Genomic DNA, 15,668 nt, shown 5'->3' with positions numbered 1-15,668 from the left:
TGTCAAATCCACTATGAACAAGATACAAATGCCATAGATTAAAAAAAATGTGGTAGTGTCTATGATGACATAGGTTTAGATACATCAAAGAGTTCTTAGAATACTGCAAGTGGATCCTGGTCACAGAATACCTAACTCATATTCCATACAGTTTTAATCCATTAATAGAAGATGGATATTAAACACTTGAGAAAGTGTAACTGTATTGTATTATGGAATTAGAAATATAAGAAAATTTCTATTTGGAATCTAAAATTAAAGTCAAAGACTTAAATTTATACCAAATATAATGAGTAATTCTATCTTGGACTTAAAGACTACTAATACAAACTCTAAGTCAGATTTGCCCATACAAGTAGGAGATTTCTAAGATTGAGGAATTATATCAATTGGGAATAGAATTTCGGGATTATAATCATATGCGTCATTTAATTTCTTAAGAGAAAATATAATGACATGAAATGATTTATAGACCATTCATCCAATGATATATTATTGAGCTAATTCGAAATGAATAAGCTAAGAAAAATTAGGATAATTTCGTTTATAAATAAGAATCCAACGATGCTTCGATTAGCGAAAGACAAAGTAATCTTATTTATGCTATCTTCTTGTTTCATATTGTAAAAATACTAGTCTAAGGTGTCATCAATTGATGAACAGCTAGATGTTGCATATACAATATTTATCTTTCGAGATCTTACACTATTATGTATGTCTAATGGTGAAAATCCATTAGGGATTTATCTCATTAGAAAAACAAACATGTTAGACCAACAATGAAGATTCGAAGTTAAACTACAACTTAATAACAGAAAATAACATGGTTCAATATAAATTCATACACAATTCAGAAATTATAAACATATAGCAAGTAGGAATGACTAGTGAAAATACTAAAACATACAATCCTAAATAATTTCCAAGGTTTTCAACAACCGATACAAAGTGTCCGGTAGGCGAGAGTCAAAGCATCATTTATTGAATAGAGTTGTCAGCTCTTCTAAAATAGAAACCATTCTAGCAACCTTTTATTCGATCAAAATAAGAATCCAACGTTGTCCCGATAGGCGAGAGTCAAGGTTATTCTCATTTTATGAGCTTCCACCATTGTTTCATGTTTTATGAGTTTATCTCTAAGTAGTCACCGTAGGGGAGAGTCTAAATAGAGACGAAAACTCACAAAACACTTATCAAATGAAATCTTACGGTGTTAAATGCGTTCAACGAATAACCATCCATAGGGGGACGAAGTCTAGCGTCTCGAGGTTATATTGAAAACATTTAACTTTTGTAAGACCAACAATGGAGATCGAATATCTTAATAATAATCAAGCTCATTATTTAAAGTGAGTTGTATTTTCTTTGATTCTCTTTATTTAATTTATTTATTTTAAATATATATTTATTTAAAATTTCTAATTTAGAATGAAAAATTCTAAATATAAATTTTAATTTAATATTTATAAATTTTACTTAGATGGATATGAAAATAACATGAATTATTTCCATCTTAATAATAATTTCCAATAAATATTTAGAAAAATATTCAATTTAAGTTGTTACAAAATTAATATAAATTAATTTACAACTCAAATTTAATTTTCTATAAATATATATTGCATTTCGAAAAATTAAAGTATTTAAGAATACAATTTTCGAAAATGCATGTTAAAATAAAAAATTAATCCTGGAAAAATTATTCAAATTTAATGTTGGCCCAAAATTAATTAATAAAATTAATTTACAACAAAAAATATAATTTTCCTATTTAATTAAATATATAAGAAAAATTTCAAATATTTAAGTATGATGATGAAAATCAACTTAAATATTAATTTTCTATTTAATTAAATACACTAGAAAAATACTTCAAGCAAAAATATCATCTATCTAGATTTTCCTTTGACTAATTAATTCAATTTCTAATAATATACTTTAATTCAATTTATTTTAAATTAATCAATAAATGAAAAAATCATTGATTTAAGTTGATCCAAGAATTAATTAAAATAAATAATTAATTTACAACTTAATCTATTTTTCAAAGATAAAATTCGAAATTCTAGCATTTAAGAAATGCAATTTCGAAAATTGATTAATAAAATAAAGAAAAAAAATATATTTTGAAAATTATTTAAATTTAGTTGAAAAAATAAATTTCAACTAAAAATAATTTTCTATTTAATTAAATGTCATGAAAAAGAAATATTTAAGTATGATGATAAAAATCAACTTAGATATTCAATTTTCAAATTAATTAAATGTATTAAATTCAAGAAATAAATAATTAAGTGTAGAGAAGGCTTAATTATTAGTCTCTAGTTTAATACTAGGAAAAATATACTTAAAATAAATTGTACCAAAATTAATTATATAAATAATTAATTTCACAATGTATAATATTTTCCTATTTAATATTAGAAATAATAAGTAGTCTAGAAATAACTATCTAGAAAATATCTTATTTGACTAAGTATCTTTTCCACAAAATTTGAAAAAAATATCTAATTTAAGTTGTATTAGAAAAAATCTAGAACTTAAATATTTTTCAAATTTAAATTTAATTAAATATCAAAAATTAAGTTGTAACCACTTAATTTGAAAATATTCCATTTTAAGTTAATATTCGAAAAGATATTAACTTAAAAAATATCTAAAGAATCTTAATAACCAATGCCTAAAATTCCTCAACTTAATTTTGAAATTTGAAATTCAAAAGATATTCAGATTTAAGTTGGTTAGTTGTAGATAACTAAATATCAACTTAAATAGGAATATTTAATGAAAAATTTAAATTAAGCTCCAGAAAGAATCTAGATGGTTATAATTCTATATTTAATTAAATATAAGAAAATACATATAGTTTAGCTTAGAATAAAGAATTCTTTAAACTATAATTTTCTTAAATTAATTTCAAAATAAATGAAATTAATTATGTTGCTAATCAATTTTATTAGGTTAAACTAGTTTAATTAACCTAGTACAGTCATTCAAATCAGGCAAATGGGCCTTCACAATTGGGGTGGTTCATGTGAGGGGGTGCTGGGTTCAGTATGTCGTACCCACTTCTATGGCTCCCAACTCTCACACAAGGCCCAAAAGAGAGGAATTTAACCTTAATAAGAACAACTGTTATTAATTGAATAAGCCCAATAACTAAATGGGCCTAAATAAATTCTATCAAGAACTATGATAATTTATTTTAGCAACAACAACCTATATGTATCTATAATCAAATTAAACACATAGGCTCACACAGGCACACTTTGGATGGGTCCTATCATGTTGCTAGGTCATACACAGATGAAAGAAGATTGTAAATATACCTGTTACAAATTATTAACTTGACCAAGGGAGCCATCAGATCATTAGATCTGGCAAAAAGTAACCATGGCTATTTGCAATCAAGTAATAATAGATTTTGAAAAATTACAAACAAGCTAAAACACATACTCCTGCAACAAGGTTAGCTGGATAGTTGGATGTAGGATTTATTTAATTTTAAATTAAATAATTAATTAATTAAAAAATAATTTTTCGAAAATTTTTAAAAAAAATTTGAATCATTCAAAATTTAAAAAAAATTTAAATTTAAAATTAAACCTACAATTTTGAAAAATTAGGTTTCAACCAACCTAAATATCATTTTAAAATTTGCTAACTACTTTTAAAATTTAAATGTTATTTTATAAATAAAAATTAGAAAAGATAACTTAAATATCTTTTTCAGATTTTAAATTTAATTTAAATAAATAAAATAACAAAATTTAAAAGTTAGCAAAATATCTTACATCTATTTAAAATTACATGATTATAATTATCTTATTTTAAATTTAAATAAGGTCAAAATATCTAAAAAAAGATTTAATTTAAAAAATATATATAAAATCTGACCTTAAATTTAAAATTAAGATAAGATATAATCAAATTTAAAAATAAGATAGATTTTTAAGCAAGAAGATAGATACTAATTCTATTCAAATTCAAATTACACTAATATCTTGAATTAAATTTAAAAAATATTAAATTAATTCAAAATGATAATTAGAATTGAATTAGGAATAGTAATAGTATAAATACCAAACTATACAAAAAATCGGAAGTTAATTCCATGAAAAAGCATGAAAAATCGAAGAAAAACGAAAAAATTGTGAACTGTACGGACAATTTTCGCGATCGCAGGAAAATTTCAGCAGAGCTCCGATTTTTTCGAATCTTCAAAAAATCATAACTAATTCAAATAAAATCAAAATTGAGTTCTGTAAAAGGCTAACTTGCTTAATTGTTTCCATACTATCCAATAAAAATAATTCCAGAAACAGAATCGTAATTATTTTTCACGAAAATTTACAAACATCAATCAATCATCAAATAACACTCAATACAACATGATACCATCCAAAAACATACAAACAATCGTTTTAAAGTCCAAATTTCTTGCAAGTAAATCAATTACCATGGCTCTGAGGCCAGTTGTTGGAATTTATTTTACCAGGATCTTAGATCTACTCACAAGTATGTTGATTAACACCCTAAATATGAACTTTCTAAAACGATAAATTAAACACATATAAAGTTTAAGAAACCTTACATTGGGTGCAGCGGAATCAAATGACTCCTTCCGTTCAGATCTCTAGCCCTTGATTCCTTTCTGTAGCAGAGCATTATCAATATCTGAACCTGGATCTCTTTCTCTGAATCCTTGATGCTTAATCCCCTTTGCTGATGATCTTTCTTCACGATCTTCCTCACTATGATTGATGTATCACTTGCTGTGTGGGGGCACTACTCATACACTAAGGATTTTGAAATTCAAGAGGGAAGAGAAAGAAGAAGTGGCAGCTAAAGATAGGGAGAGAGAAAGGCTCAGGTTTTTCTCTGAAGGAAAAATAGAAAATTTAAGTATAATTTTCCTGAAGCCTTCACTATCTATTTATAGCATTCCACTAGGGTTAGGTTTGAATTATTTGGCATTAAAATAATGAAAATATCAGAGGGAAAACCCTACAAAAGTGGCCGGCCATGCAAGGTGGATTTGGGCCTCACTTTTTACAATTTTGCAGTTTTATCTTTTCTGCATCTGATTTTCTCAAAAACGCCAATTTTCTAATTCAACCATTTAAATGTCAACTCTAACTATTTAATAACTATAAATAATTATTAAATAATATTGTCATTTATTATATTTATTAATTGAACCATACAAAGTATCATAATTAACAAATATGCCCCTATAAACTCTTTCTTTACAATTTCGCCCTTACTTAGTGAAAAATTCACAAATAGACATAGTCTAATTTGAGAATTATAATTGATTAATCAAAACCAATTACATGAGTCTTACAAGCAATATTATCTCAACTAGTGGGGGGACCATGGGTCTATATAACCGAGCTTCCAATAAGTAGATCAAGAATTTAACACTAAAATTCACTAACTTATTAATTCTTCGTTGAATCCACGCATAGAACTTAGAATTGCACTCTCAGTATATAGAATGCTCTATATGTTCCACCATATAGACACATCATTAGTTATCCATTGTTATAATCTTAATTTGATCAATGATCCTCTATATGAATGATACTACCTTTGTAAAGGGATTAGATTACCGGAACACCCTACTATGTATTTTATCCTTAAAACACTTGACCCCGTATAAATGATATTTCAGCTTATGTGAAATGAGATCTCCACCATTTATTTTCGTTTGGTCAAGCTCGAAGGAGATCATCCTTTGCTTACTATTCGCCAGATAGAAGCTATAGATTCCATGTTTATGCTAGCGCTCCCACTCAATTGCACTACCGTGTTTCCAAAATGTACGCATCACCCTGACCTAAAAGTAGGCTTAACTAACAAATCAAAGAACACGAATAGCCTTTCAAGATTGAGCCTAATCATAACAGGATTAAGATCATTTGATCTAGGATCAACTTGGCGATATTGACTTGAATAGATTCTACGGTAAGTTTAATTAAACCTAAGTCAAAGTTCAATATCGGTCCCTTCCGATGCATACTCCATGCATCCAACCTGAGCTTTACTTTAACCAATGTTCTGGAAAGAACATAGTATTTCTCCAAATACAAGTAAACTCTTGTTGTAGATTATCATATCAGTAAAACCCTGTGTCTGATAAATCTAGGAAACTTTATTCACATAGTCATGTTTACTTTCCAATGTGTTGACGGCACAATAAACAGGATCAAGTATGTGAAAAGGGTTTCAGATGAATTTATACATTATGTACATATAATCATGAAATAAATCATGTGAACCATGCAACATTAAATGTTATTTCTGATCTATATTAATAAGTAAATTGATTATATTGAAATGAGTTTTATTTAGGGCATAAAACCCAACAGGTACACCTATGAATAAGGGATTTTAAATCCTAGATGAAAATCTATATAAGAGGGGTGAAATCACTTGTAAAGGGACCCTGAACTTGATACTCGCGAAATCATATTCTTGAGCTCCCATTCTCAAATTCTACCAAATTCACTTGAGGAGTGAACTCTTGGATAACATAACTCTGGAGAACTCTCCTCAAGCATTGAGATCAATAACACTCCAAGTGGACTAGTCTATTACCGCTGAAAGAGGGTGAACCACTATAAATTTCTTATGTTCATCTTGTGTTCAGCTTGCTCGTTTTACGATCTTCTTAGATCCGTTGACGAAAAACTGCGTCAACACAGTATTTAACTCTTGAATCTAGGTTTCTCTCGTGTGTCCTCTCAGAATAAAATTCGTGTCCCACTTTTTATAGGGATATTTTACATCAATTGGTTTCCCAAAACTAATAAGCAATAAAATGGAAAAAATATTTACTTTCTATAATTACAATGAGCAAAATAAAAAACTCGGCATGTTCCCTATTCTTCCTTAATAATGTGTATCCATCCCATGAAATCAGGAATGTTATCGTATCTTGCAAGCATGAAGATATATATGATATATCTCTGAAATTGTTCAACTCGCATCCTCTACTTGGCTTATGCGAGTTGCCTACATGATAGTGCTGGTCAGGTGTTCTCGTACACCTTACTCAAATGTTTAGCTCTACTTACCTCGTTCATCCGATTTCTTTGCACGATTCGTTGCGAGTGGAGTCTTCCGTTTAAGTCACACAATCTATTCCACGTGTTACCCAGATAGATGTCACGTCACCTTGTGTAAAAATTTGGATAACAACTATAAAAAAAAATAATCAGAAATAATACTGACTCGTGGAGTATGTAGATTTTAACTACAAAAATCACGTAAAAGTACCTTTTGTTTTATTTATATATAGTAATTATAAATATTTTAAATTTATTTATAAGGTTTTAATATTGTTAACAAATTTATGAGTTAACAGTAATACTTTAAATTAATCATTTCGTTAAATTAATAAAAATATTACTTTATTATTAATTTGAGATAAAAACTTTTAATAATTAAAAAAGAATAATACTATATTATTTTTATTAGAATCAAAGTAATATTGTTTATTAATTTTATTTTAAACTTTTAATAGCATGTGATAACTCAAAATTATATATTTTTACAAATTTTAATAAATAAATTTTTGACGATAAATTTATAAATAAATTTTTCATTATTCCTTTCAAATTATTTTTAAATCTAAAATATATTTACAAAGTGAAAAACTAAAAAAGAAAGATAAAAATAGTCATGTGTGCAAGGATTATTTTTCGCACTGCTATTAATCCCAAAAATATAAAATTAACTGAATTAATTATACATCGAGTCCTCTAATATAACCAAATATTGGATTAGTGACATTTTTTAATTTAATCTAGTTGAGTCAATCATTGAGAAATGTAATCTAATATCAATGTTCAATAGACACTCTAGTTTATTTTATTAGTTGTAATTTTTTTTATATTAATAAAATCTATAATTTTGTAACTCATAATATATGGTAAAATAAATTTTTACTCCATTGCTTACTTATTTCTTTTATTCCAAATTATATTTTTTTTTGTAATCGTGAAGTTTAATTTTTTTTTTTTTTTTTTTTGGTATAGTTGATGCACGCGCTGATAGGAGGGGTAAGAATGTAAGATACATGTGAGTGAGAGGGGAGAGGGGAGAGGGAATACTGTGCGGTAGTGATGTGCATAGGAACCTACCTATGGTCACAATCATCTCTGTTCTCTCTCTGCCAAACTTGTCCTATTATGGCAAAACACCTCACTGGCCTCCTCTTTACTACTTCAACTTCAAAAACTCAAAACTCTCTCTCTCCTTCCAATCACAACACAACACACATCTGTCAATTAACTTTCCTCACTTATTAGAGACTTGAGTTTCTGTTTCTTTGTTTTTCTCTTTACCCTTTTCCTCAAAAGAGAAAAACCCAATATTATATATTATTATTATTATTAAAACACTCCCAGAAAACCTTTTCTCCTCTATCAGATTTTATTCATTCACCTAAAATAACTACTGCAGTTTTAAAAGGTTTCCCCCCTTCAGAGAATATATATATAGATCAACATCATCAATATCCACTGTTTTAATTTGTTTCCTAAAAAAATAAAAAAGTATTAACTATTTATATCCTAATTATTTCATCCTAGAAGTAATATTTAGACACAAGTGTAGGTGTGATTCTCCTTTTCCTTTATATTCCTTTTCTATTTCTCACCAATCACCAGTCACACTTTAACTTGTTTATTTCTCTCTCTTTCTCTCTTAAGTCACTACTACTAGCTAACACTCTGACAAAAAGATATATATGGAAACCATGCAAATGCAAAATCTAGATACAGCAGCAGCAGCAGAAACAGCAGTTTTCTTTTGTTCACTACTATTTACTATTCTCTTCTTCTAAGGTAGTTCTTTCCCAATCCATGATTTCCACTTTTAGCATCAAATGGCAGCTAGATTCACTGATTATACCTCCCCCTCCTCCTCCTCTACTATCTATATAATATAAATATATATACATACATATATAAGAGAGAGAGAGAGAGAGAAAGAGAGAAACTACACCCAATCCCATCATTGATTACACCTTAACAACACCACAACTAGAAAATAAAATTAAATTACCACAACCATATATAACCCTAGCTACCTCCTAGCTCAAACAAATCAAGAAATTATATCTATATATCATCATCATCATCATCATCAGTGTTATTATATATATACTGTTATGGATATAGTTTCAGAACCCAACAACAACAACAACAGTAACAATCACATGGCTTCATACAAAGCCACATCCTCAGGCACTACTACTACTACTACCGTTACAACAGATGCCAACTCAGCTTCCTTAATCGGCGGAGGCTCGGCTGGAGCAGCCACGACGCCGAGCCGGTACGAGAACCAGAAGAGGAGAGACTGGAACACCTTCTGCCAGTACCTGAGGAACCACCGGCCACCACTGTCTCTCCCGATGTGTAGCGGGGCCCACGTGCTCGAGTTCCTCCGTTACCTCGACCAGTTCGGGAAGACTAAGGTTCACAACCAGACCTGCCCCTTTTTCGGTCTCCCTAATCCTCCGGCTCCCTGCCCCTGCCCGCTCCGCCAGGCCTGGGGCAGCCTCGATGCCCTCATCGGTCGCCTCCGCGCAGCCTACGAAGAACACGGTGGTCGACCCGAAGCTAACCCGTTCGGTGCACGCGCCGTCAGGCTTTACTTGCGTGAGGTTAGGGATTTTCAGGCCAAAGCCCGCGGTGTTAGCTATGAGAAGAAGAGGAAGAGGCCTAAGCCCAAAATCACAACCACCACCGCTGCTGCCTCCGCCAACGCCGCTGCTGCTTCAGCCACCGGTACTAGTTAGATCATCATCAACGACAACTCTACTATCGGATATCTCTCATATGGGTATGCATGTATTATATATTATATATACTACTACTTATTATTATTAATAATAATAAACGATTGATATTATTCGATTCATGATAACTATTAATTAGTTTAGTATTTTTTTTTTCTTTGAGAGAGAAAAAAAAAATACTATCTTTTCTTCTTTCTAGTCTTTGAATATTTGTGGGTGTGTTTTAGATTTAGTTTTAATTTTAATTATTGAGTAATTTTGTGTGTTTTTTTATCAGAAAAATATAATACGTTTGAATTTGGGGGCAACGTCGTCCTTATATTTGCTGTTTAAGGGTGAAAATTGGCAGTGAAGAACATCAAGGGTGGTATAGTGGGATTAGACTATTCACCGCAAAAAAAAAAAAATGATAATGGTTGTACTCTGAAACTACTGCATACAATTAATTAATTAAACATTAGATCGATATCAATATCTCTGTAAAAAAAAATAACATATGTATTTCTTGCTTTCTCTTGTTATTAATCATCTTTTCTTTTAATTTGTTATCATCATCTTTATTATTCTATGCATTTGTATATATGTGTGTCTTACTATATATAATTTAAATGTGGATATAGAGTATATATTTATATATATTTCTCATTATTGCATTACATATTGAATAATGGTTTGTGTTTTCTCAACACACCACATATAATAATTATATAAAAACATTACACTATTTATAATATATATAAATATATATTGGATCAATAATTTTAGATAGACTTAATTTCTAATTTATACAAATGTATAAGATCATGAGACAGATATTCTATGTGCATGTCTCTAGCTTATTACTTTTATGTTATTTTTTCTCTCTGTGTAGTGATCTGGAGCAATTTAATAATAAGAATAAGTAATTAATGATGAATAATTAATTAATAGAGAGATTTAATCTATATTATATATTCATCTCCCTTAGCTGTGACCTAGCTATATGGTTATATATATGGAAATGGAAAGCTCACGAGAGTACTACTATTAGCTTAGAGTCAAGGTTAGGTATTAGTATTAAAGGCAATCTAATTATGAGATCTCTATTAAGGACAAAGTTTATTAGATTATCTTTTCTCTAATTTATTTATATATATTATATGTAGTTGCCAGCTAAACTCACAACACTACTATACTTAGTCATGAATTCAACAATATTTTTGTTTTTAAAAATCATTGATCTTAATCCGTGCATGTGTGTATGTATGTATATTTAAATATGTTAATTGAATATATAAATTGTTCTCTATATCTATGGATTCTAGCACTGCTGCTCGTGTAATTAATTGGCTTAATTTTGTACTTCTTAGTGTATATAAATATCAATTAGATTGGATATAGTTTTGAGTTATTATTATTTAATCATCTGAAATCAAGGACATTAATTGTTAAGTAATCTATATATATTTATAGTTTGGTGTCATGTCTTCTTGTGATTGTGAATGTAGAAACTCGTAAATATAATTGGTGCAATATATTTTGAGATCATAGTATTAATTATTTATGTATTTTATATGTGTGTGTGTTTGTGTGTGGAGAGAGAATATATTGATATAAGAGATATGAAATTCTATCATATGTATAGATTCTAAAACTCATTTCTGGGAAAAGGATCTGCTATATACTACACTCTTGATGAAATGTTAGTTGTGTTGCTATTTAAGTATATGATTGCATTATTATGTAGACCTATTAATTGGCTACTCATATAAGTTATTAGGGTGTAAGAAAAGGTCATTTAGTTATAAGCTATATAGTTTTCTAATCATCTTTCGAAGTTTATGTATATATATATATATACATATATATATATGAGCATTTGTTTTTTTCTTTTCTCAGTCCATGTCGTAAACTTTAACATAAGTATATATAGATCAGCATAATTAGCTTCTTATATTTGAGGAAATTGTTTGTTTCTACGGCCGATTGATCGTGCAAACTCTCATAATTAGCTCATTAGTATTACATTATATCAACTATCATTTACTTATATATGTACTCTACCTTAATAACTACAGAATTATATAAACAGGTGGTGAACATGATGCTTTCTTAATTGGTAGAAAAATTTTGTATATTATATGTAATTAATATATTCGTATAGCTACATGCTCCGTTTTTAGTTATTTACTGATATTGAAACTAAAGTAATTATAACGCTAACAGAAAAAAAACTCTAAAGTTTTAAAAATGTTTGCTACTTATATGATTTTACTAATAAATTGTAAGGTAGATCTTATAATTAATAACGCATATCTTTATATATTAAAAGTGCCTATCTAACGGCATTTCTTGGTTTAACAGAATATACTTTAAAAATAAAAGAATATTCTGTTAAATTTAACGATAGGTTTAATCTTCCGTTAACAAATAAACCCAATAATTAATCCAAAAAATTAAACAATCTTTTTTTTAAATTAAAAAAAATCATATATCTCCAAATTTTGATATTTTTTTGATATTTATGCGATTTTTTTTGGTGGATTACTCTTTTTAAAAATAAATATATTTATATAAATTTAAATTTAAACTCTATATATAAAATAATACTTTTTTTTTTCTAGAAACATAAAGCTATAGACTAATTTCATTAACAATTATCAATATAAAATTTAAACTTTATATTAAAAAATACTTTTTTTTTTAGAAACATAAAGCTACAGAATAATTTTATTAACAATCATCAATATAAATATTCAAATAAATCAGAACAAATAAATATTCAAGTATTTCAATAAATTCATAAACAAATAAATCAGAACAATTCAAAATCTCAAATCAAGAAAATTAAAAGTTTAGATTTATTTTTTTTTGAAGGAAAAAGTTTAGATTTATAATCTTTACAAATATGAAAAACTTAAATAGATCTATTACCATTGTTGTTGTCGTTGCTTAGTTATTGAATTTTTAAACAAAAACCACTAAAACTTATATAAAACTAAAATTTACGTGGCTCGACACGTAAGTCTCATCTAGTATATATATATATATATATATATATTAGTCTATTTTTATTGTTGTAAGAATTTTTTAATAGACGTACTGTTATTTATTTACCTAAAGTTAATTAAATATTGGGTTTCTAGTAATGAGCTTATAGCTTATACAAATATGTGTATATATATATTTTTCTGATAAAAAAACTATTTATATAATTGCTTTTATTATATAATAAACATACCCATATGTTGAATTGTTGATTGAATTACTTGTTTCTTTTAGGAGAATTACCCATATACTAATTTTTTAATTTTTTTTTTTTTTTAAATTTACGGTTTGAGTTTTTTAAGTAGTTACAGTAGGAGATTATGTGCGATTTTTTGTTGCAATTTAGGTTGCAGCGTTGCAATAGGGGTTTCTATGCCTAATTCCGTAAAAATGCAAAAAAAAAAAACTGTTTTGAAGTGTACAAATAAAAAAGTCCCTTTCTTTTACTGTATTTCTGCGAGATAATACTGGACACTATTTTATGTTAATTATAATAATTTTGAGTTCCTCACATTTAGGGTGTTCACAGATTGGTTTGGTCGTGATTTTTAATTTTTTCAAACCAAATCACTATTACGGTTTTTTTAAAAAATCAAAATTAAACTAGACCAATAAAATGATCAAACCACTCAGAAACAAATTAGTTTGGTTCGAGCCATTGTATTTCATAGTTGTTCTAATTTTTTTTTTACAATAATTATTTATTTTTTCGGTATTTTTTTTTAGTTTTAATAAGTTTATAATACATAAGTAACAATAAACAACTATAATCGTAACAATATAAACTCAATATCAATATTCTACTTATAAAAGTTATTCCCAAATATCAACCTTTTATCAAAAAAGAAAAATATATATGAGTATATATATAATAATAATTCTTATATGGATTGGTTTGGTTTGAATCGCTACTGAGATTTTAAAAATTGTGACTGAACTAGAGAATTTAAAACAGTCCAAATTGATCAAATCATTTACACCGGATTCATTTGGTTTGATCTCAAATAATTTGGTTCGGGATTAGTTAGAATTAGGGATTATATGAACACCCTAGTACATCTATATACAATTACAATAATTTTCGATTCGTTACATCTCTATATGCGTTTTTAATGATCTCATAATTATGAAAATTAAAGATTAATACAGCCAAAATATATAATTATATATATATATATATTAAGTTAATATTACACGTATATATACTTAATTATATTAATTTTATTTTAATTGTGTATATTAATTCTTAGTTGTATAATTATTTTTTTTTTTTTTGACATGTGAATTGGATAAAAAATTAATAATAGAATCATTCTTTTTAGGAATTTTTACACCACAAATTTTTCAATTTTTTTTACTGTGGCGCATAATTTATTTCAAAAATACAGTGTATTTTGTATACCATGTGTTAAGTTTTCACTATTTTTCTATAATTATTGTTTAGTTATTCTACTATTATTTTAATTGTTCTGTTTTGTCGTTTTAGTTTTACGGTTGTTTTATAAAAATATTGTAAATTTTTGTTTAAAATTCAGTATTTTTGTAAAACTCATTTTTTTTTATGTGTAATGTGTTTAAATTTAAAATATAATGTGAAAAAGATACCATTAATGTAAAAGATAAAAGAGATATTATAATATGCACGTGTGTCCTACAAATATATGACGATAATATGAAAGTACCATATATATCTTTTGAATGAGAAAATAATGTTTGAAATTAAGCAAATCATATAGCTAATTAAGTAACTAATTGATAAATTAAGGAAACAAATTGAATATATAAATTCATATGTGTGTGTGCATATGTATTGCAGACCAGGCATTTTCTTCTCTCCCATATATATATAAAGATATTTGGCAAAAAGTAGACTGGTTATAATGCGAAAAAATGGCGATATTGTCATCTCAATCGACTAGCTACACTCGTTTTCAGAATATAATTTCTATAATTAATTACGAAAAATATATTAATAAATTTAGGGCTATAGCGTGTAGACACAAATAAAGTAATATAATTAATTTAATAGGACATGAGAATTAATACAAAAATGTTAGCAATGTGTATCTCTCTCCCTCAAATATTTTAATAATCATCATTTCAATCGAACAGGATTTAAGATTGTAATGGAATAAAAGTCACATTACAATATTTAGTTTGTATTTCTAACCTTTGTAATGAATTTCTATTATTACACCAATTATATAAATTCTCATTATACTCTTACACCTACATGAATAAGGATTACAATGACAATTTTACACTCTTACACTCTTACAATTTTACCTCTTCCCTTTCTCACTTTGAAAATATAAGCTTAATTAGGATTTTTTTCCCCTAAACTTTAATATGTACCAAATTTTGACCGTTAAAAATTCTTCCTAAACTATTGAGATTGTTAATTTTATTCAATTTTACTGTTTCAGTGATTGTTTATGTACTAAACCATCTCCCAGACTTTGATATCTACCAAATTATACCCTCAAATTTTGACATGTACTAAATCATGCTCACTGAACTTTCATCTATGTTAGAATTTTTTTTACTAAAATTGGACAAAAAATCTTTAAATTCAACAATCTCATTAGTTCAGGAGTATTTTTAACGACCTTAAAAATTTAGGGAGTATGATTTAATACATGTCAAAGTACGGGAAAAAAATCCTAATTAGCCAAAATATAAATAAATAAATAAAATAAGAATATTTTTATCAATTTTAATTCTAATTACAATATTCATTACAAAATAAACCACATATGATAATAGTATTCCTAATACTATTACCATTACATTTTATTACTATTCTTATTACCATTACAATTACAAT

At 27.2% G+C, this 15,668-nt stretch overlaps 1 protein-coding gene across 1 annotated transcript; it reads left to right on the top strand.

Moving 5' to 3' along the window:
- The first annotated feature begins 8,265 nt into the window (after positions 1-8,265).
- Positions 8,266-10,355, top strand: LOC133034905 (protein LIGHT-DEPENDENT SHORT HYPOCOTYLS 1-like). Its single transcript, XM_061110401.1, has 2 exons — positions 8,266-9,858; positions 10,092-10,355. The coding sequence occupies exon 1, from the start codon at positions 9,182-9,184 to the stop codon at positions 9,812-9,814; it is 633 nt and encodes a 210-aa protein (XP_060966384.1). The 5' UTR covers positions 8,266-9,181; the 3' UTR covers positions 9,815-9,858; positions 10,092-10,355.
- Positions 10,356-15,668: the final 5,313 nt, after the last annotated feature.

The sequence above is a fragment of the Cannabis sativa genome, chromosome 2, assembly GCF_029168945.1.
Source record: "Cannabis sativa cultivar Pink pepper isolate KNU-18-1 chromosome 2, ASM2916894v1, whole genome shotgun sequence".
Taxonomy (NCBI): domain Eukaryota; kingdom Viridiplantae; phylum Streptophyta; class Magnoliopsida; order Rosales; family Cannabaceae; genus Cannabis; species Cannabis sativa.
This window is presented reverse-complemented; position numbering and strand designations above follow the sequence as displayed.